At 40.6% G+C, this 22624-nt stretch overlaps 1 protein-coding gene across 3 annotated transcripts in view; it reads left to right on the top strand.

Moving 5' to 3' along the window:
* Positions 1-22624, top strand: part of DENND2C (DENN domain containing 2C) — a 91978-nt gene that overhangs the window by 46651 nt on the left and 22703 nt on the right. For all 3 annotated transcript variants that reach the window (XM_070745675.1, XM_070745678.1, XM_070745677.1), the window contains exons 3-8: positions 2501-2649; positions 3407-3513; positions 7734-7904; positions 12656-12752; positions 14686-14730; positions 18551-18738. In XM_070745675.1, coding sequence (XP_070601776.1) covers positions 2501-2649; positions 3407-3513; positions 7734-7904; positions 12656-12752; positions 14686-14730; positions 18551-18738 — 757 coding nt within the window. The remainder of the gene's footprint in view (positions 1-2500; positions 2650-3406; positions 3514-7733; positions 7905-12655; positions 12753-14685; positions 14731-18550; positions 18739-22624) is intronic.

The raw sequence follows: 22624 nt of genomic DNA, 5'->3' as shown, positions 1-22624 counted from the left end.
GCATGATGTGGATTATCCTGGTGCAGAAATTTATTTTAAAGTGGAATATTTTATTAGTGTGTATAGAAATTGGCATGAAAAGCCAACACTTTGCAGAAATTGCAGATATATTTCACATTTTTGATCATGTGAAATGAAGGATAATAGGAACGCTATCACTGATATGGTTCATATCGTGCACTAAAAGCTATTCCCCTCTGTTGAATTAATTAATTATCTGTTGATCCTTTAAGTTGGCAGAAAATTATACTGACATTATTTATTTATTTATTTATTTATTTATTTACTTCCTTCCTTCCTTCCTTCCTTCCTTCCTTCCTTCCTTCCTTACTTACTTACTTACTTACTTACTTACTTATTTATTGGATTTGTATGCCGCCCCTCTCCGTAGACTCGGGGCGGCTAACAACAGTAATAAAAACAGCGTATAACAATCCAATATTAAAACAGTTAAAAACCCTTATTATAAAACCAAACATACTTACAGACATACCATGCATAAAATTGTAAAGGCCTAGGGGGAAAGAGTATCTCCGTTCCCCCATGCCTGGCGGCAGTGGTGGGTTTTAAGCAGCTTACAAAAGGAAAGGAAGGTGGGGGCAATTCTAATCTCTGGGGGGGAGTTGGTTCCAGAGGGCTGGGGCCGCCACAGAGAAGGCTCTTCCCCTGGGTCCCGCCAAGCGATATTGTTTAGTTGACGGGACCCGGAGAAGACCCACTCTGTGGGACCTAACTGGTCGCTGGGATTCGTGCAGCAGAAGGTGGTCCCTGATATTTTCTGCCCCTATTGCCATTGCCAATCCTTATCCTGTCTCTGTTGCCCATGGTATTGTCTTGGTTATACATATGCAATGTGTGATGGGCAGAGAGATTGACTGATTCATCTAACTTTCCTATCTTTCCTTTTTTGCATGTCATCAACTAGCAAAAAACAAACAAATCAGTCAGTTTCAAGTCCTGCAATGAGAATGATTCTAGTCCTCCTTCTGTTTTACCTTAATCCATCATAATCTAAATGAAATTAAATCAATTCAATTACATTATATTAAGTATAATATTTATACTATATTTAATATAACAGGTAGCCCGCAGTTTACCATCAAATTGGGGACTGGAAACCTGGCTGTAAATCATTTAGGTCATGTCCAGTTGCACATATAAATAAACACAGGTTTTTGACATTTTTCACAGTAATTGTCAGACAATCACATAACTGCTAAATGAACATCACATTCGTTAAGTGAAACCATTCTTCTGAATGGGCCTTTTTTTGCCAGAAACCAACAAAAACTGCCACAAACTGCAAAAATTGTTATAAATTGCGGCATGTGACTGCAGGGTGCTGCAACCGGTCATAGTGGCAATTCGGTTACCAACCCCCCAAAATACAGTCACTTTATCATTTATTTTATTTATTTATGTATTTATTTATTGGATTTGTATGCCGCCCCTCTCCGTGGACTCATGGGCAACACCATTTTACAATAGCCAGAAATCCAATCAATCAAACAAACAAACAAACAAACAAACAAACAAATAAAATAAAAGTGCTTTCGGAGCCATAAAACACAGGTTTCAAGATCATCATAACTCTTAAATTGTTCTAAAACAACCAGTTGAGAACTACCCTGCATGGAATAGTATTGTAAAGTAGCTGAGTATAACCAGTAGTTTTACATAGAATATATCTCTCATTCATTATTTATTTACAGGCAATGAATTCTGGTTTTCAGATTTCCTCATGTTTTGTCTTGGAGAAAATGATACTATGGGATTGGTCCTATCATTTCAGTTTTGCTGTTTCAGTCCTACATTAAAATGATATGGAATATAGATCTAACATATACTTACAATATTGCTGATGGTACTATTATTTGATTGTCTAGCAAAATCAAGGGGACACCAGATTCAAGGGAACTACTGTAGTATCTAAGTTCCCTTCTTTTTCCTTAGAAGAATAAATATAAAACCAATTAAAAAATTGGTGTGTTTTAAAGTATTGTGACTCTCCAATTTTTGTGGTTTGCAAACTATATTTCATGGTTTGTATTATGTAACTGAAACACTTTCAGGTGTGGCTTGGTTAAATAAACTGTGCCTTTGTATCAAGTCAAATTATCTTTGATGGCTCCTTCGCTTCTTTCATTCTTTCACTTTCACCCGAGTCTACGGAGAGGGGCGGCATACAAATCTAATTAATAATAATAATAATAATAATAATAATAATAATAATAATAATTCTACATTGCTGGTGGAAGATTGAGAAAGACAGATTTTCCAAAATTGTGCACATAATTTTATTTCCTAAAACGTTCCAAGCACAATTTTGTACATACCTATTATTTATATACCTATTATTATTTATATATAGATAAGTATATTTTAACTTTTAAAAAAATGCATCTATTCCTAGGTAGCTCGGTTTAAAAAAAGCTAGTAAATAGCTGCGCTTGCTTCTGCATCTACGATGTGTGATAACATATCCTATTCTTATTTATAGAAAGTCCTTTGAATTTGAGGACATCCAAAGTTATCGAAACAGACTAGCAGCCATCGAGTACCAAAAGCTGCACGAAGAGCTAAATGGCACCGCACGTGTCTGTCTCTATTGCACGCAGTCAGAGGACAACCTCTATGAGGATATTATTGGTAAGATTCCAGATCTATGTGAAAGAAACCAGAAACAGCCTTCTGAATGAAAAGTAACTGCTACGGTTCAGTCCTAGAGAATTCCAGAACACATATGCTGATTTTCTTTGCAGGTGTATTCAAAGATATCTGATGAATATGCACAGTTCCTCCAATGGGAAGCTAGAAATTAAAGACAGTTAATTTGGGGATTTGCTTTCAATCCTCTATTTGTCACACGCTGGGTAATAACTTGATGCCAGTTTGTGCCTAAGGAAAAATAGGAATTGGCAAATATATGGGGTTGGTTTGTCCACCTGTGCCAGTGATGGCGAACCTATGGTACGGGGGCCACAGGTGGCATGCGGAGCCATATCTGCTGGCACACGAGCTGTAGCTCTAGCTCAGCTCCAATGTGCATGTGTGTGCTGGCCAGCTAATTTTTGGCTTGCACAGAGGCTCTGGGAAGGTGTTTTTGGCTTCCAGAGAGCCTCTGGAGGCATGGGGGAGGGCGCTTTTACCCTTCCCTGACTCAAGGGAAGCCTTTGGAGCCTGAGGAGGGTGATACACAAGCCTATTGGGCCAGCCAGAAGTTGAGAAACAGGCCGTTTCCGGCCTCCAGAGGGCCTCCGGGAGCAGGGGAAGCTGTTTTCGCCCTCCCCAGGCATTGAATTATGGGTGTGGGCACTCATGCATGTGCGATAGCATGCGTGCATGCTCTTTCTGCACCTGACCATCACTGACCAATGCTCTGCTTCAAAATAATTCTTTTTTCTAGATCCTGCAAAAGAGAATCCCTATGAAGACATTAAAGTGAAGCCTTTGTGGAGGATCCCATCTAATTGGAAGCTGCCTCCTCCCCGAAATACCTTCAAGCCACCCAAGGTGAATGCATGTTTAGCGATGGTCCTCTCTAGTTAAAATATTGGGCTTTGTGCCTGTGCTATACAGGGATTAGGCGTTATTGTTTAGAAATCTGAACAAAATGAAGTTATTTGACTACATTGCTCTGTGATTATAAATAAGGAGGCCCCTTATTCTTATGCCTTGTCTTTATTCCCATGTGAATCATCGCAGTTGTTCACTAAAGAACATAGAGGTATATAAACTCACTTTTAAGAGAATGGACGCCCCCAAAACTGATTGTTTTGCTTCTTTGTGCGATTTAGTTACTTTTTAGGTGTAATCAAGTTGGTTTTAATCCGGAGTGACTGCATGAACCATCCTACCCTAGCTGCAATAATAAGGTGTAATTCACCCCTGGAACATTCCTGTAGCTTGTTTGATCTTGTCCATCAATCTAGCCTGTTGTCTTCGTCTTTCAACCTGCCAAACATAAAAACTCTCATGTTCAATGTTTTTTAGTTTTTGCTTCCTCCCTATAGAGAGCCATCGGACTTTATATATTCCAAGACTGATTGACTGCAGTCTATGGTATACAAATGCACTAAATTTGTATGCCGCCCCGAGTCTGCGGAGAAGGGCGGCATACAAATCCAATAAATAAAATAAATAAATAAATACATTTGTATTTATGTATATACTACAGTGTACATATTGACCACAGTCTATGCTATGGCATACAAATTCAATAAATAAAATAAATAAATAATAAATAAATAGTATTTAAATAAGCAATATAATACAATTGTCCTATTTTTACAGGACAGATTAGCAATGGAAAAACTGCTCCAGAAGGAAAAAGCATTGAATTTAAACACTGGAGCATAAATCTATATAAAGACTTAACTGGCTGTGCTACTCAATAGGTAGAGCTATTGTACATGCAAACATACATATTGGTTTCACCCAGCCATTCCAAATGTGTGCTTACTGTGTAAATTATGCAGTCTTGGGAAAATGTGTAAACTTATCACATTGTTTTACTTATTGTGAACTACTGAGTTTTCTTCTAAATTAATTCTTAGAGTAGCTTCTTGCTCATCAGGAAGTTGGTTCTGATTCTCATTTCTGTTGATTCTTCTGTTATTTTTCTGAAAGGAAAGCAGGTATGGTTGAGCAGAGTGGGCATCCCCCAGGCTCCCCCTATTAAGCAGTGCCATCTGGTGGGACCTGGGAATTGTGCCTTGTCTGTAATGGCACCTGGGATCACCTGGGATCACCTCAACCATCTCAACATGCATTTGACCTCTCAACTTGCTCGTGTTTAAAACTTAGTTTTCCCCCTGGCCTTGGGTTGAAAGCAGGGCTGGGTCTTTTCTTGTTTTTGGCTAAAAAGGGTTTTCTCACTCCCAGGCTTTGCAGTTTCCACTTGTCTCATCTATATTTCATGGGCAGTTTTATTGTGCACCGCCCAGAGTTATGTTACGAAAAGTGACATAAAATAATTCTTTCTCTATTTAAAGGTTTAGCTATTAATGTTAACATGTTCTACATTCTGGTATTATCTCCATAAGATCTTTCTCCAATATTGTGAAATTGAATGGGTCCAAAGATGGGCTACAAGAATGGTGGAAGGTCTTAAGCATAAAACCTATCAGGAAAGACTTCATGAACTCAATCTGTATAGTCTGGAGGACAGAAGGGAAAGGGGGGACAGGATCGAAACATTTCAATATGTTAAAGGGTTAAATAAGGTTCAGGAGGGAAGTGTTTTTAATAGGAAAGTGGACACAAGAACAAGGAGGCACAATCTGAGGTTAGTTGGGGGAAAGATCAGAGGCAACATGAGAAAATCTTATTTTACTGAAAGAGTAGTAGATGCTTAGAACAAACTTCCAGCAGATGTGGTTGTAAATCCACAGTAACTGAATTTAAACATGCCTGGGATAAACATATCTCCATCCTAAGATAAAATACAGGAAATAGTATAAGGGCAGACTAGATGGACCATGAGTTCTTTTTCTGCCGTCAATCTTCTATGTTTCTATGTTAAGCAAAATGTGGTGAAAATAGGCTCAGTAATTTGTAGCTATTACTATTACTGCTGCTTTCTAATCTGCACTTTGCGTTGTTCCGTATTTTTTGACCTGGATTTATTTGCGATTCAATATATCTCTTTGCCTTTAGCTTTAAACAGTTCAGTGGATATTTCATCTGCATGTGGTACTTTATTACAGCAGATCTGTTGCCTGTCGGGTCTCATTCTCTTATAGAATTGGTTCTTGAATGTATTTTGTTTTTTACAGGTATTCCTGTCAATCTATAATATTACTTGTAAAAGATTTTGATATTTATGTATTTAAAATACACTGCACAAAAAAAATAAAGGGAACACTCAAATAACACATCCTAGATCTGAATGAATGAAATACTGTATTCCCATTGAATACTTTGTTCTGTACAAAGTTGAATGTGCTAACTACAAAATGAAATTGATTGTCAATCAGTGTTGCTCCCTAAGTGGACAGTTTGATTTGACAGAAGTTTGATTTAGTTGGAGGTATATTCTGTTGTTTAAGTGTTCCCCTTTTTTTTTTTGAGCAGTATATTTCTATACTACTTTGTTTGGAAGTGAAATCTATGAAATCTCTTTTCACCTTTGCTGAATGGCCCAACATGAACTATAAATTTTTTGATGATGGTTTTAGTTCCTCTTAAACAGATTCCTCATTTCCTTTTCTTTGTTATTTTGTGTTCTTTGTTGACATTTTTGATTAATATGTCATTCTTGTCCTTTCTTGCCTGATGTTGACATTTGTTGACATATGTCCTCCTTGTTTAAGGCAATCCTTCTTTTGATGATTGTGCTAAAATCAGCCCGTATTTTCCTCTGTTGAAATTTTGGAATTTTTTTTCTGTGAAAGTTTGGATTTCTTTTCCGTAAAATGTTGGATTTTTTTTCCGTGAAATTTTGGATTTTTTTCCATTTTACTTTTCTTTTAATCTCTTATATCTTCTTATAGAATGGAGTCTTCATGTGCAGTACTTTACAGATCAGGGATGGCTGGCCTTTTTGATGCCCAAAGTGCAAGCATGGGCCTATGAACCCCCAAATGCAATGCAAGCACATGTGCCCCATGCATGGCTGCACATCTCCCATGCATGAATGCACTTCCCCTGTGCATTCACACACGTCCCCGTTCATGTGCCCCACTTTCCTCATCCATTTTTGACTTCCAGATTGGTGCAGGAGATGTTCTAGTTCCAAAATGGGGCACATGGGGGACTCCTGCAGCGCCCCGGTGCCCCATTTTGACATCCAGGTTGATGGAAGAGGCTTTCCAGGCTAAAAATGGGCCCGAGGGAGCCTTGTGTGGCATCCTGCTCCAAATTGTGGCTTCCACGTTGGTGCAGGAAGCCTTCCAGGCACAAAATAAGGTGTGGGGAGCCTTCCGTGGTGCCCCTGTGCCCCGTTTTGGCTTCCAGGTTGGTGCAGGGCCAAATGGATGTTTCGGGTGTATATTATGCAATGGAACTCCCAAAATGCAATGCGAGCACCCCCATGTCTGTTCCCCTCCCCCGTTCATGCATGCATAATTCCTTTGGATGTGCCCCTCCTCCTCACACATGCGCAGCAGGGACGGAAGACCTGCTGGCTGGTGGGAGGCACTCATGCATGGGTGGTGAAGCTGGCCTGGCCTGATGGATGGCTTACTTGCAGAGAGAGCTCTGCGTACCACCTGTGGCATAGGTTCACTATCATTAGTACAGATTATTTCTTCCTATAAGCATACCATATATGTTGCTTATATTAAAATCTGATTGTGTATTCCTCATTTGCTCTTTTTAATTTAAATTCTTATGTTTAGCCTGTATAAAAGATACCTTTTCAAGTCCACCTCTTGATGATTGTATCTATGCAAAAAAAAATTAAAAAACTTTTTAATCTAGCCAACAGAACAATAGAAAGTCTAAGGTTAAAGTTGTGGAGGTTTGGAGTTTGTAAAAAAAATTATCATTCTTTTATCTATCTTGCACATTTCTTCCTATAGGCATACCATATATGTTGCTTATATTAAAATCTGATTGTGTATTCTTCATTTGCTCTTTTTAATTTAAATTCTTATGTTTAGCCTGTATAAAAGATACCTTTTCAAGTCCTCCACTTGATGATTGTATCTATGCAATTTTTTTTTTAAAAAAACTTTTTAATCTAGCCAACAGAACATTAGACAGTCTAAGGTTGCACATTTCTTTTTTAGCTTCTCCACAAACCGCACTTCTTTCACCGTAAAACCTTGGAGCTAAAGAGCACACGGATCTGTTTGCGCGGGAAGTTGCCAAAAGATTCCACACTACCTGTTACGTTGACCGAATGGAAGTTCTTCAAAGCAGGAGATGCTGGAAGCAGGAAGAGAAAAAATCTCCCCCGGGTAAGGATTGAGCCAAAATATCAATAATTAGTTGCTGGGCAAATACCAGCTTCTCTCTATTTCCTGTGTCGACAGCTTTCGGTTGGGACATTCCTGTCCTTTTTAATGAAAAGTGATTGCTTTCTTAAATAATTCTGTACTGCATTATTTAAATGTGAAGAGTTGTTGGTAATATCAGATGATCAGATATTATTATAGTTCTTAACTGTGTTAATTATACTTGCCACCCAGAGTCACAAGCGTGAGAAGGGTGGCTGTACAAATTTAACAGAGACATAGCTACACTGGTCTTTCTGAATTGAGTGCCCCCAGTTATGTGGGATGGCAATTCTTAAAATTCCCTGTCTGGCCATTGTTCAAGCCAGCTAAATTTTGGGAGCTGCCATCACATTACATGGGAGCTTGAGAACTGCTGTCACACTGTATCCAGAAGGTCTTGCAATAACAATGGATTGTTATTTCAAATGTTTTCAATCTGAATTCAAAATAATCCTAGCAAAATAAATATTCAGTATACAATATTATATAAAAAGACCTGAGTAGGAAAATAACCGAAATTATATCTTTAAAAAGTTATCTTGACATCCTGTCCTGCTATATTTAGATTACCATGCAGATTTGCTAAGAAGATGTCACTGGAAATATTGAGCAATATATAGTTAATACACAGTTAAGTTCCCATTTACACCAGGTGTAACTCAGGAACACACCCTCCTATTATAAATTAGACTGACTTAGACTGATTGGAGTGACCTTGAGTTCATTTTATTTTGCCTGGACTTCTTTCCCTTACTCCTGATTCAGGATTTTAACTTTTAACTGTTCTGAACTTTAAAGCTGTGAAACAGTTCCTTAAAGATGAAGCTGTTATGTAAAAATTAAGTGTAATTTCCTGATGTACTTCTGGATGAATGATTAGCAGAGATGTGCAAGTAAGGTGAACATAGAAAAACTGAGAAGCATCAGTTATCATCTAGAGTTGTATAGATTTGGATCAGTCTGTACCTACTGTAAGTAAGTAAGTAAGTAAGTAAGTAAGTAAGTAAGTAAGTAAGTAAGTAAGTAAGTAAGTAAACTCCCTGTTCATTGAAAAAACTGGAATCTTTTACAATTAGTATTTTTAAAAACCAATCTTAGTAATTTAGTAATTTTTAATAATCTACATATGCGTTGTCTTCTAAGGAATCTCACAATCATGAAATATTGCAAAGGAAAAGAACTGCAGATGATCAGACATCACGTTTACTTAAGAATTTGAGCAAAAAAAGAGTCCCATTTCTGGTTACTCAAAGCCAGAAGGCAAAAAGAGTCACATTGTTAGTTAGAATTTATTTCCATTATGGCAGAGGGAATAGGTGGACAGAAGGAAAGCCAGCAGATATGTATTATGTATCAATATTGAGTGGAGCATACAAAGATGATAAATTGAGCCACGAAGGATGATTAAGAAGTCCCCTATGAGCATTATTTCTCAGACAAAATGATCGCCCCAACCACATTCAGAAATGTGAGAGTAATTTACTGAGAGAGGAAATGCATGTTATTCTCTCATCCTGAACTCATAGGAGTTGGCTACGATTGCTGGAAGAACGCCCGAGTAAGCCAAACATTCTTATTCAATTCCAGCATGGAAAGTAATGTATTCTCCATCACCTTGACATCATGCACTCGGCTCTCAGCATTTTCTAGGCATTCTTGAAGCCATTACAAATATTGCAGGCACCAGACTTTGCAAGAGTCAGCTTAAAACTTGCACATTGGGAATGCACATTTCCAAAGTCTCTGCACGTATTCCAGAAAGCATCAGTCGCTGCTCCCTGATATTCTTTTACATGGTACCATACATTTCATTTTTTCATGTTTGACATCCAAAATCTGAACAAGCTCTTAGACCAATCATTTAAACCAGGGCTGGGGGGAAATTGGGAGGAATGGAAAAGAAGTGCAAAAAAGAGCCGCGGTGGCGCAGCAGGTAGAGTGCTGTACTGCAGGCCGCTGAAGCTGACTGTAGATCTGTAGGTCAGCGGTTCAAATCTCATCACCGGCTCAAGGTCGACTCAGCCTTCCATCCTTCCGAGGTGGGTAAAATGAGGACCTGGATTGTGGGGGCAATAGGCTGGCTTTGTTAAAAAGTGCTATTGCTAACATGTTGTAAGCCGCCCTGAGTCTAAGGAGAAGGGCGGCATAAAAATCAAATAAGTAAGTAAGTAAGTAAGTAAGTAAGTAAGTAAGTAAGTAAGTAAGTAAGTAAGTAAGTAAGTAAGTGAATGAGCGAATGAACGAATGAACGAATGAACGAATAAATAAATAAATAAATAAATAAATAAATAAATAAATAAAGGAAAGAGTGGAAGACTTGCAGAATTTCTTGCATGAGTTCAGACTTTTTCTGAGGTCAGAACAGACTGGATCTCTGATATTTTCTCCCCCCCCTTTTTTTTTTTACTCTACTTAGGTTGCTATAGTTAAGAAAAGAGTTGGAACTAAGAACGGTTTACCTGCTAACTCTCTGGTGTCTCCCTATATGACTTGTGGTGCAGGGAATAACTGGACCCCACCCTGTTGCCTTTTGCTTTGGAATGCTGAATGCATTCTTGAAGCCGGGCAAGAGTGAACTTGGCCTGCATGCCATTGTCTAAAATAGCAAGTAGCTGAGCAGGAGCTGAGATCGTCAGCAAGTTTTGACTAGACATGCTGTGGCAAAGATCTTTCTCTCTTCTGCCTATAGCCTGAGACGCTTGACACCGCATGATGCTTGATGGGTTGGGAATTTTACCATCGCCACAGTTGTACATGTGCCTGTTTCTTTGTAAATGGTAGAAACCAACTATCCAAGAAAAAGTGTTCTTAAGAATTATACAGTTATGACTAACCTTTTTTTCCCTCAGGTACCGAAAGAGCGTGCGCAGGCACTATCGCACATGCGCGAGTGTCCACACCCATAATTCAATGCCTGGGGCGGGTGAAAACATCTTCACCCATTCCCTGGAGGCCCTCTGGAGGCTGGAAATGGCCTGTTTCCTAACTTCTGGTAGGCCCAGTAGGCTTGTGTTTCGCCCTCCCCAGGCTCCAAAGGTTTCCTTAGAGCTTGGGAATGGTAAAAACATCCCCCCTCCCAAGGCTCTCTGGAAGGCAAAAATCAGCTGGCTGGCACACAAATCCATGTTGGAGCTGAGCTAGGGCAACAGCTCACGTGCCAGCAGATATGACTCCATATGCCACCTGTGGCACCCGTGCCATTGGTTCGCCATCACTGATCTAACAGCTTGTTTTTTACCTTCTTTCTGGGCCAATGGCAATATCTAGCTAATCTGGCCAGATCACAGAAGCTAAGTAGGATTGGTCCTGGCTGGTAAATGGGACAGCTTCAACCGCAATAACACAAGAGCACGCAACAGGTTCAAACTTAATATCAACCACTCCAAACTTGACTGTATTTTCCCTTAGACTTTCCATGGTTGACTTCTCCAGATTCCTTAGAGGTCAGTAAGGGGCGAGCATGAGTGCACTAGTGTGCCTTCCGTCCCCTGTCCAATTGTCTCTCCTATATTTTATATATCTTTTCTCCCATCCATATATCCTTCCTCTACTCTTCATTGATGTATTCTATTCTCATATCTCTTCTTCTATCCCTTCCCTGATATTTACTACTACACGTTTTTATTCTCCTTAACTTTCAATTTGTATTGGACAAAATAAATAAATAAATAAATAAAAATAAATAAAAATAAATAAATGAACAATGCCTGGCAAAGTTCTAGGCCAGTGATAGCTAAGCTTTTTGCCGAAAGCAAACGTGTCTATTGGCACACCCATAATTCAATAGGAGCATGACCTCCCCAGGTGCCTCGCCCTACATTCATGCATGCACGATCCCCATGCGCACCTCACCCCTATGCATGTGTGCACAATTCCCCATGTGACCCACCACGTGCACCCTGCCCCCCCTATGCATGAATGCACGACCCCCTGCATGTGTGTGTGAATTCCTGGGCCTCACCACCCTGTGGATGCACATGCGAACCCCTCCCGCATGTGCCCTACTCTCGGCGCATGCATGGCAGAGACTTGAAAACCAGCTGGCCGTCAGGAGGCATGCGCAAATGCGCAGTGGCACTGAGCTGGGGTGATGGCTCTGTGTGCCACCATCACGGTTCTAGGCTATTATCTAGATCAGTGTTTCCCAACCTTGGCCACATGAAGATATTTGGACTTCAACTCCCAGAATTCTGGGAGTTGAAGTCCAAATACCTTCACGTGGCCAAGGTTGGGAAACACTGATCTAGATAAGTTAACAAAAATCCTGGAAAAAAACCTAGTAGCAAATAAGTTTCATAATATATATATTTTTTAAATGATGTAGATGCAAGGTCAAGCTGAGCACAATGGCTTCTTTACTTCAAACTATGCCTGCACCAAAAAAAAAATAAAAACCAAACCAAACCCTGTAAGGCTTGGAGGCAGTGCCTTCACCACATAGCACCAGGGAATCTATTTATATCCATGTTTTGTTCAATTTAGCTTTCATCATAGATTAGAATATTTTTGATATCCAGATTAAAGATCATTGTACATTACTGGCACTGTGCAGATGATAGTAAGCTTTTCTGTGTGAGGCATTTGTGTTCCCATCAGTTCTTCTATTATAACTCTGTAGTGTTTTCTAATATTAGCCCATGTATAAAAATGCAGTTTTTCTTTCTCTGAATCTTATCGTCCCTTTTGATGATTTCTTTCTTATTGGTTTTCAGCTTGTATTGAAGATACAAGAGATCTTTGATTCTAGACGAGGAAAGAAACGGGTGAAGTTGGTGGTACAAACTGGAAAAGAACTTTCTCCAGTCAGAGGTATAAATCCTGGGCTGAATGCAGTTTTTTTCTGGCCAATTAATTATTTGTTTATTTGTTTTTACGTTATTTTATTGATTTTATTTTATTTTATTTTTTTTTGGCACCAATCTTAGAAACATAGAAGATTGACGGCAGAAAAAGACCTCATGATCCATCTAGTCTGCCCTTATACTATTTCCTATATTTTATCTTAGGATGGATATAAGTTTACCCCAGGCATGTTACCACAGGATAACTCTGGGTGTCTTACAATATTAAAAAATAAAGCTATATAAAACCTACACAGAACATAAAACCTATACAGAATAAAATACAGTGGTACCTCATGATATGAACCCCTCGTCATATGAACTTTCCAAGATACGAACCCGGGGTTCGGAAATTTTTTGCCTCTTCTTCCGAACTTTTTCCGTCTTACGAACCCGCCGCCTGAACGCCGAACCCGGAAGTTCGGCAAAAGTTCAGGTTCAGGTGGCCACCGAGAAGCCCTGCTGCCCGACTGTCACCTTTTGAAACAGCCGAGGGGCTTCTCGGCGTCCTCCTGAACCCGAACACCAAAGCCAAACTTTTGTCGAACTTCCGGGTTTGACTTTCGGGAGGCTGCTGAGAAGGCCCCCGGCTGTTTCAAAAGATGACAGCCGGGTGGCTGCGCCCAGTGGAGTGCCATTTTTGCGGGGGGTGTTTTCTTGCACGCATTAATTGACTTTACATTGTTTCCTGTGGGAAACATTGTTTCGTCTTACGAACTTTTCGCCTTACGAACCTCCTCCGGGAACCAATTAAGTTCGTAAGACGAGGTATTACTGTACTACGAAAATATAAAAATCCCACCCTAACTAAAAGATGGGAAGATCGGGAGCAGGATGGGGGTGGGAGGAAGTGGAATTCATGTTAAATCAATCAACACCCCCCCCCAACTGTCATGCTTTCCCACTGGAATCCCAAGCCAACTAGCGAAGCCAGGTCTTAAATTCTTGCAGAAAGTAAGGTGGGTTGGAGATGACCTCACTACAGGGAACAAGAGATTCCAAAGGGCAAAAGCGACAGCAGGGAAAGTTCTTTTTCTGGACCCTGCCACCCGTAACACCATGGCTGATTGGGTCCGCAACATCCTTTCTTTGTTGGCATGGGTAAAGCGGACCATTGAAACGAGACCTTTCAGTAATCTCCACAATTGACCTCTCCAGGTTCCTAAGAGGCCAGTAAGGGGCGTACATAAGTGCACTGGTGTGCCTTTCGTCCCCTGTCCAATTGTCTTTCCTTTCTCTCACTTATCATATATATTTTCTTTCTTTCATATATCCTCTCCTCTAAGTTCACTTTACCCTTATATATATTACTACATGTCTATTTTTCTTCCTATGTATTTGTGTATTGGACAAATGAATGAATAAATAAATAAATGTTAATTCTGAGAATTCCCTTGAGAAATATTGTGATCTGTGATTTCTCTTTTTTATCCTATTGCCTCTTTAGGACGGTATAGATTTTTTGTTGGTAAGATGAGAAGAGAAGATTGTAGTGTTTTGTGTGGGTGTATATATCTTATCAATAGTCCTTCCTGTTTTAGATGACTTCCCTCTTCTGCATGTGCTGAAATATAAGCTTAGAGCCAACGGCTACTTGTGTAATCTACATTTTGCAAATCAATGATGCCTACTTCCTAGTAATGTTAAACAATTGATGGTGATGCATCTTCTCTCAGTCCTTTGCATTGCATAATAGGGAAGGTGCTGACACAGAATTGTATAATGAGCTTGATTTGTTTTATTTAATACCTGAGACATATATAGATATGCTTTTGAATATATGTCTTTGCTGTTCATACAATTGTTCCCAACACAATTGATGGTTGCTCAGTCAGATTGCGTCCAACATTTCCAGTTCTACCCAGTTGGCAAAATCTGAAGGAAACTTTTTGTCATTTCAGGTGAAACCAGTGGATATGAGAGTGAACCAGAGAATCTGACAAAAAGTGAGTGAATGAATCACTGGGCCTAAGACAGGTCAAGTGGCATAATTATACCTTCCAGATAAAACTGTTGAGAGTGTCCATGTTCTTTGCAAATTCTACCTGGTACTTTAAGACTGAGTTCTATTTGAATAATTGAATAATTGGAATGGTCACTATTTGTTGGACAGAATGGCTGCATTATGATCATTTAAAATTTTGTAAGGCTCCATTTTTTGAAATCCATTAAGAACTGGGATGATTGAGAGAAGGAATAGATGGGTTTAGAACTCAGGATAATAGCAATAGCACCTAGACTTATATACCACTTCACAGTGCTTTATAACCCTCTCTAAGCGATTTACAGAGTCAGCATATTGCCCCCAACAATCTGGGTCTTCATTTTACCAATCTCTGAGGGATGGAAGGCTGAATCATCCTTGCGTCTAGTGAATTTTGAACTGCCAAATTGCAAGCAGCAGTCAGTTAGCAGAAGTAGCCTTCAGTACTGCATTCTAACCACTGTGCCACCACGACATTTTTAATCACTTTTAAGCTATGGTCTCCTGGGGTCCCTCAGAAATTTAATGACAGTTGCTTTGAGAAGGAAATCAGTCAGAGAAAAGGTTTGCTAGAAATGCAGCTTGTTTATCATTCTTAATTTTTAGCTGCAATATAACAGCAGATTATTATTATTATTATGTAAGTCAGTAGGAGAAGATGGTTGCTTTGCATACATTTAATAGCACTTGTAGTAGAGTAGTAGTATTTTCCTCTAGAACACATTTGAACCCCGAAAAGCTTATGTAGTGTAGTAATGAAGGAGTTGGACTAGGAATGGTGCACTCCGATTCTACAAACTTTCTGGTGGCCTTACGTCAGTCATTATCTCTCAACCCAATTTACCTCACAACATTGTTGTGGAAAAATAGGATTAAGGAGTGTTATATGGACTGCCTTGAGCTTCTGTGCAACATTGGCAGAGTATAAATATATTAAATAATTAAATGGTACTTAGAAAACAAGAAAATGCCAAGATATCTTCTTTTTAAAGCCATTCTTCATTTCCCTAAGACAGTGTTTCCCACCCTTGGCAACTTGAAGATATTTGGACTTCAACTCCCAGTATTCCCCAGCCAGCATTCACTGGCTGGGGAATTCTGGGAGTTGAAGTCCAAATATCTTCAAGTTGCCAAGGTTGGGAAACACTGCCCTAAGAGAAGGGACACATGATTATGTCAAAGTCTGAAAGGTGGTTTTCATAAAAGGAGAGCGTGTTGCGGTGCTTATCTGGTTCTGCTAAGTAGTGGATAAATATAAGTGGTAAGATTGATAGGTCTGCAGTGTTTTTTGTGATAGTCTACCAAAGCCTGCAACAGTGACACAAAATTTAACATCATTTTGTTAAGACTACTATGGTTCTTGATGTTGGCCCATGTAATGGTTTGTGCTAATGACCATGAGAGACAAGGCCGAGAACTTCAGACTATACAACGTCCGTGCAAAAGATACCACAGTCCACAGAAACAGAAGAGGTGTGGGGACATGGGTGGGTTCTAACTTTATGCAGTGCCACAAATTCTCCCCCCCCCCCAATTTTTTTTGGGAGATGGTGGCATAGGCACAGTGTCGGAAACTTGGCTTCTACACCTGCTAAGAAGAAGAAAAAAAATCAGAAAAAAATCCTCCCCCCCCACTCAAAAATTAAAAAAAATCCCCCCCAAAATGGCAGTGTCCACAGACTGACAAAACGGTTCTGTGACATCCTCATGACATCACCAACTGTTTGCTACCAGTTCTACAGAACCGGTGCAAACTGGGAGGAACTCACCTCTGTGTGGGAAGTGTTTCAGAAGGGATCCTCCCTACTTTTCCAGAGAGTAAAAGGGAAGGAGGGGAGAAATGCTTTCCCTCTTGCAAGGTTCTGTTTATGCATCCTGACAGTAAAGGTAAAGCCAGCCTTCGTTGTTGTGCTTCTTGTATGGGACTACAGTGTTCCCTCGATTTTCGCGGGGGATGCGTTCCGAGACCGCCCGCGAAAGTCGAATTTCTGCGAAGTAGAGATGCGGAAGTAAATACACCATTTCTGGCTATGAACAGTATCACTTTAGACCCCTAAATTACCATTTCCCATTCCCTTAACAACCATTTACTCACCATTATTACTGGTACTCACCATTGAATAAGACACTTAGTGATCCTGATATTTATGAACATAATTACTTATTAATAATAATTATTTTTTTGTTATTTATTTGCAAAAACTATTAGTTTGGTGATGACGTATGACGTCATCAGGTGGGAAAAACCGTGGTATAGGGGGAAAAAACATGAAGTATTTTTTGATTAATATTTTTTTAAAAACCGTGGTATAGGCTATTCGTGAAGTTCGAACCCGTGAAAATCGAGGGAACACTACCTCAAAAGTCTTAACAGCATAGGACAACGGCGCCTGCTGCTTCCGGTAGGCAAACTTGCTGCGGCACTTTTGTGCCGTGTGACATTTTTTTCATAGAGCTGGGCTGGGCACAGCCTGTGCCTCAGGCATCTGGCCCACGAGCCGCCAGTTTGAAACCCCTGCCTTAAGTGTTTCAGACGGCTTGTAACTTCTTGAGACCCCCTACGTCTCATGTGCTGTAGCTTGCCAGCAATGGCTAGTTTCTGCCGCGAGCATGGGAACAAGCATGGCCGCAGTGCTGAAGGAAAGTTAAACGAGGCTGATTCTCGAATGCAGAGTTGGACTTAGCATGTAAAAGAGAAAGGGTGTAAAAAATGGATAGGCAACAGGCTCTCAGGATAGTTGTGTCTTTTGTTCAGGTGAAGGGAAATAGATTGCCCAGGAAGGAAAGGATTACCTGGCAAGAACCATGCAGTTTCACTGGGCTGTAATTAGAGACCTTCTTTATTTTATAATGCCATAAACATAATAATAATGATTTGAAAACAACTTGGCACCTAATAATCATCTGCTTCCGGGTCAACTGTTTTCCCTTTTGATCATTTCCAGTGCTGCCTCTTGAGAACTTTTCTTTCTTTCTTTCACTGAAGCTAAAGCAGCCCAGTCATGTCTCTGTCTGTCTTGCAATATTACGAAACGCCCTTCGCTGGGAAAAAGGAGTAACTGGAGTGAAATTATATACAACGCTTGGCCTTAGCATGTAAACACTGGAGGAAGATCAACTAGAGCAGCAGGCTCCAAACTGGCTCTGCACCGTGACTCATCTGTCCTAATTGGCACCAATGGCCCTGGACACACCAGCATTTCCTGTTCGCCATGCCTGGAAATTGTCAGAATTAAGCTTTGCATATAGCTTAACACAGCAATTCCCTGTTAATAATACAGGCATAGTGCCAAGCAAGCCGTGATTATTTTCCTCACTTCCTTCCTTCCACAGTTTCGTGAAGGTGGTCAGATCAGCATTTTCTCTAGAGAGAGGGAGACACTTAACATGCAGCTATTCATTTGTCCATGAAGTCTTCGCCACTGCAATTTTCATAACTTTCACAACGCTTCTTAAAGCATTACGTGCGTTTAGAATGAATGGCTTTCTGTTAGTGTGCCACGACAGAGATCAAGTTAGCCTTTGTGGCTTCTTAATTTAGTATGAGTTTATTTTTTATTGGAGGGTTGGGGTGTTATTGCTGTCCACAGTTTCTCACGGGAATACTATAATTCCAGCAACATAGCTATTACTTTTAGTTATGCTGTGGACGCAGCTCTGAAAACTGACCTGCTGTTGAACCATAGCAGAGCCATTTTTGCTGTCCCCTTATCTGATGAATGGGAGCCATGCCATTTCCCCACCCCAGATTGGGCAACTGAAGAACTGCTTGTTTTCTCTAGGTCGCCATAAGCGTCTTCTGCAGGTCCAGGCTCAGTCCAAACGAAACCCACACTACCAGACATTGGAGCGAGATCTCATTGAGTTCCAGGAGCAGCAGCTCTTTGAGCTGTTCGTTGTGGTATCTCTGCAGAAGAAGCCATCAGAGGCAACATATACCCCACAGGTTATACAACAGTTTCCATGTAAGGTTGGTGTCTGTTTACTTCTATCCATGCTCCCACAAAATTAAATGTAGGTGCTTTTGGTTGGCCAGGTGGAATGGAACTTTCACTCCCGTTAAAACTGAGCCTACGCACTGACAGAGCAAACACAAGATGAGCACTGTGCCTTTGCTGAGCTGTGCTTCCATTGATTCGGTCTGTTTCTGGATGCTGAAAATGCCACGTTGCAAGAGAACGTGTTGCGGATTTAGTTGTTCATGGATTCTCAATGAGAAGTCCCGCAGTCTTTCTCGATTCAGACGCTAAGAAATAAGTAAATTGGTGCTCTGTCTGCCTTGACTGTGTATAAGTATAGATCAGTGTTTCCCAACCTGGACAGCTTCCAGATCTGTAGATTTCAATTCCCATGACTATTGCTGTAAACTGTGGGAAGTGAAATCTGCACATCTGGAAGCTGGGAAACACAGGTTTAGGTGAGGTGGAATGTTTATACAGTGGTTGGGTTTTTGTCCACAGCCGTATTATCTGTGCTGTGATCAGCAGAAAAGTCTTATGCATTAACCATGTTTCACTGCATGTTTTCACCATCTTGTCTGTATGATCTCAACCTCAAGCAAAAGAGTAAGATTTCATAGAATAGTTTTCTGGGGCTTACAGTGGAGGTGCAGTTTTTTTCTGAGCCTAAGTGGTGAAACAGTGGAGGTGCAGTTTTTTTCTGAGCCTAAGTGGTGAAATTTGTCCTTTGAATAAGGATGCTAGCAGCTAGATTCAAAAGAGTAATGGTTAGCCTTGGGGAAAAAACCCACCTTTATTTACATTTAAGATTATCTGAATCCATTTAGAGTTAACTAGATAATTCTCTGGTGATACAAATCTTCGGAGAAGGGCGGCATACAAGTCTAAAATAAATAAATAAATAAAATAAATAAATAAATAACAACAACAACAACAATAATAATAATGTCTCTGTCCTCTATTACCTTCTGAATTACAATTTAGTAACAATTTCTGATAGCATCATTCTAAAATCTGATAACAATCACAGGTCTTGGACAGATTTAAACCTTCTACGTGCACATTTGCATCCTTGGATGTATATATTTAGATTGCAGTGAATGAGGGGAAGAAGTTTGAGGGAGGGAATTATTTGGAAAAAAAGAACAATGGGTTGAGGACAGAATTTCCTGCATTTGTTTCCTTTTCTCCCACCACCATTTTTTTTGGAAAAAAAAAAAGCAATCATCAAATATACATGTGACACCAACGTGGTAGGCGGGGGGAGGACTCATTCCTTCTGCAGATTCTGATGGACTGCAAAATGGTTTGCACCCTGTTTTTTGGGGGGAAAACATACACTAGTTTTTTGTGTTGTGTAGCTAGTAGTAGACTCAGATGCAGAATGAAATACAATTAAACAACAATAATTCCAAAATTGTGCTGATTTAATTTATTTATGTATTTTATTCATTTATTAGATTTGTATGCCGCCCCTCTCCACAGACTCGGGGCGGCTAACAACAATAGTGAAACAACATATAACAAATCTAATACAGTAATACCTCATGATACGAACTTAATTGGTGCAAGGAGGAGGTTCGTAAGACGAAAGGTTCGTAAGATGAAACATTGTTTCCCATAGGAAACAATGTAAAGTCAATTAATCCGTGCAACCAAAAAACCCCCCGCAAAAAAACGGCTTTCGGCGACTGCTGGGAAGCCGCGCGGCTGTTTTAAAAGGTGACAGCCGGCCTGGGGGGCTTCCCAGCACCCCCCCGAACCCGGCTTCAGGGTTCGGGGGGTGCTGGCAAGCCCCCCAGGCCGGCTGCGACCTTTTAAAACAGCCGCGCCGCTTCGCAGCTGTCTCCCGAAGCCGAACGCTAAAGCCGAACTTCCGCGTTCGGCTTCGGGAGACAGCTGCGAAGCAGCGCAGGTGTTTTAAAAGGTCGCAGTCGGCCTGGGGGGGTGCTGGTAAGCCCCCCAGGCCGGCTGCGACCTTTTAAAACACCCGCGCCGCTTTGCAGCTGTCTCCTGAAGCCGAACGCTAAAGCCGAACTTCCGCGTTCGGCTTCAGGAGACAGCTGCGAAGCGGCGCGGGTGTTTTAAAAGGTCGCAGCCGGCCTGGGGGGCTTCCCAGCAACCTCCCGAACCGAACCTGAGGCTCAGCAAAATTTTGCCTCTTCTTACGAACTTTGTTCGAGTTACGAACCGGCGTTCGGGAGGCTTCTGGGAAGCCCCGCCGCCCGGCTGTCACCTTTTAAAACAGCCGCGCGGCTTCCCAACAGTCTCCGAACACCGGTTCGTAACTCAAAAAAAGTTCGTAAGAAGAGGCAAAATTTTTCTGAACCCCGGGTTCGTATCACGAGTTGTTCGTAAGACGAGGGGTTCGTATCTTGAGGTACCACTGTATTTAAAATAATTTTAAAAACCCTAATTTAAAAAACCAAACATACACACAAACATACCATGCATAAATTGTATAGGACTAGAGGGGAAGGGCATATCTCAGTTCCCCCATGCCTGACGACAGAGATGGGTTTTAAGGAGCTTATGAAAGGCGAGGAGGGTGGGGGCAATTCTGATCTCTGGGGGGAGTTGGTTCCAGAGGGTCGGGACCGCCACAGAGAAGACTCTTCCCCTGGGTCCCGCCAAATGACATTGTTTAGTCGACGGGACCTGGAGAAGGCCAACTCTGTGGGTCCTAACTGGTCGCTGGGATTCTGCTACTGATACCAAAACAGCACTGGCCTACGTTGCTCAGAAGTGCAGTGAGCAATGATTCACAAAGTCACAGGGTTGTTGCACTCTTTATTTTTGTCACTGTTGACCAAATGCATGATGGCATTTTGCCAGCCCATTTGTTGTTTTCTGCCTAGGAAATGCTTTGTAGTTTGTTAGTAACATTTGCACAGAAGGGTCTTTCAGACTGGGATCTAGCAAGAAACTTTAATGATTATGGAGCAGTGATTATATAACATGAGCACCATTATTACAGACTTCCACCAGTTCCTGAAATAATTCTGTTTTCAAACAGTCTGCCAGTCACTTGCTTGAATAGACCATGTAGTGAAAGAAAACATCCAAAAGGAATCATGCTTTAAAGCTAAGAAATATCTGAAACTTGTTACTCTTTAGAAAGTTCTGCTTTTAAAAAAATACACACTGTAAAAAGTAGTCTTCAAAGATGCTTTTTTCCCCAAAAGGCAACTGGACTATGGGTTGGGTTTTTTTTCTCCCTTGAGGAAGAAGACCAAGTTTTGCTTCTCATTCAAGAACCTTCATCAGTTCTGGCTTAAGGGTGGTGATGATGCTGGTGGAGGGAATGAAGGGATTAATTCTAACAGGAGATCCTTCTATTCTCCTTCCCCTTCTCAGCCAAGGACAATGAGAAAAACATCTTTGAGACAAGATATTTGACTTGAGTGACTGGCTGAAAATCTCCATAGACTTTTGCTGTGAAAACTAGCCCAAGACCTAGAATGAATAGTCAGGAGGCAAAAAAAGGTCGAGGCTTTATATCATTCAAGAATCAGAATATATTGGTAGTTATATTTGGAATGTTGACAATGAATTGTGAATACTGTATTCTTTGGAGTATAAGACGCACTTTAGTTTGGGGGGGAGGAAAATAGGGGGAAAAATCTACCTACCAGACATTCATCTGGCTAGCGTCCTTAGTTTGTTCAGCTTCAGCACATTATTTTATCCCCTGGTTAGGGCTGAAATAAACCTTTTTCAGAGAGAGTAGCAATGAAAACAAGCTTCTTAGGGATGAAAAAATGAATGAATGAAAAAAAATCTTGAAAACCGGAAAGATTGTTAGCACCTGAAAAAACCTTATTTCAGAGGGAGTAGGAATAAAAACAAGCCTGCACGCTAAGAAGAGCTGGGAAGATTGTTAGCACCTCGTTAGGG

Source organism: Erythrolamprus reginae, chromosome 3 (assembly GCF_031021105.1).
Source record: "Erythrolamprus reginae isolate rEryReg1 chromosome 3, rEryReg1.hap1, whole genome shotgun sequence".
NCBI classification, from domain to species: domain Eukaryota; kingdom Metazoa; phylum Chordata; class Lepidosauria; order Squamata; family Dipsadidae; genus Erythrolamprus; species Erythrolamprus reginae.
Note: the sequence above shows the minus strand (reverse complement) of the source record. Positions and strands in the feature narration are given on the sequence as shown.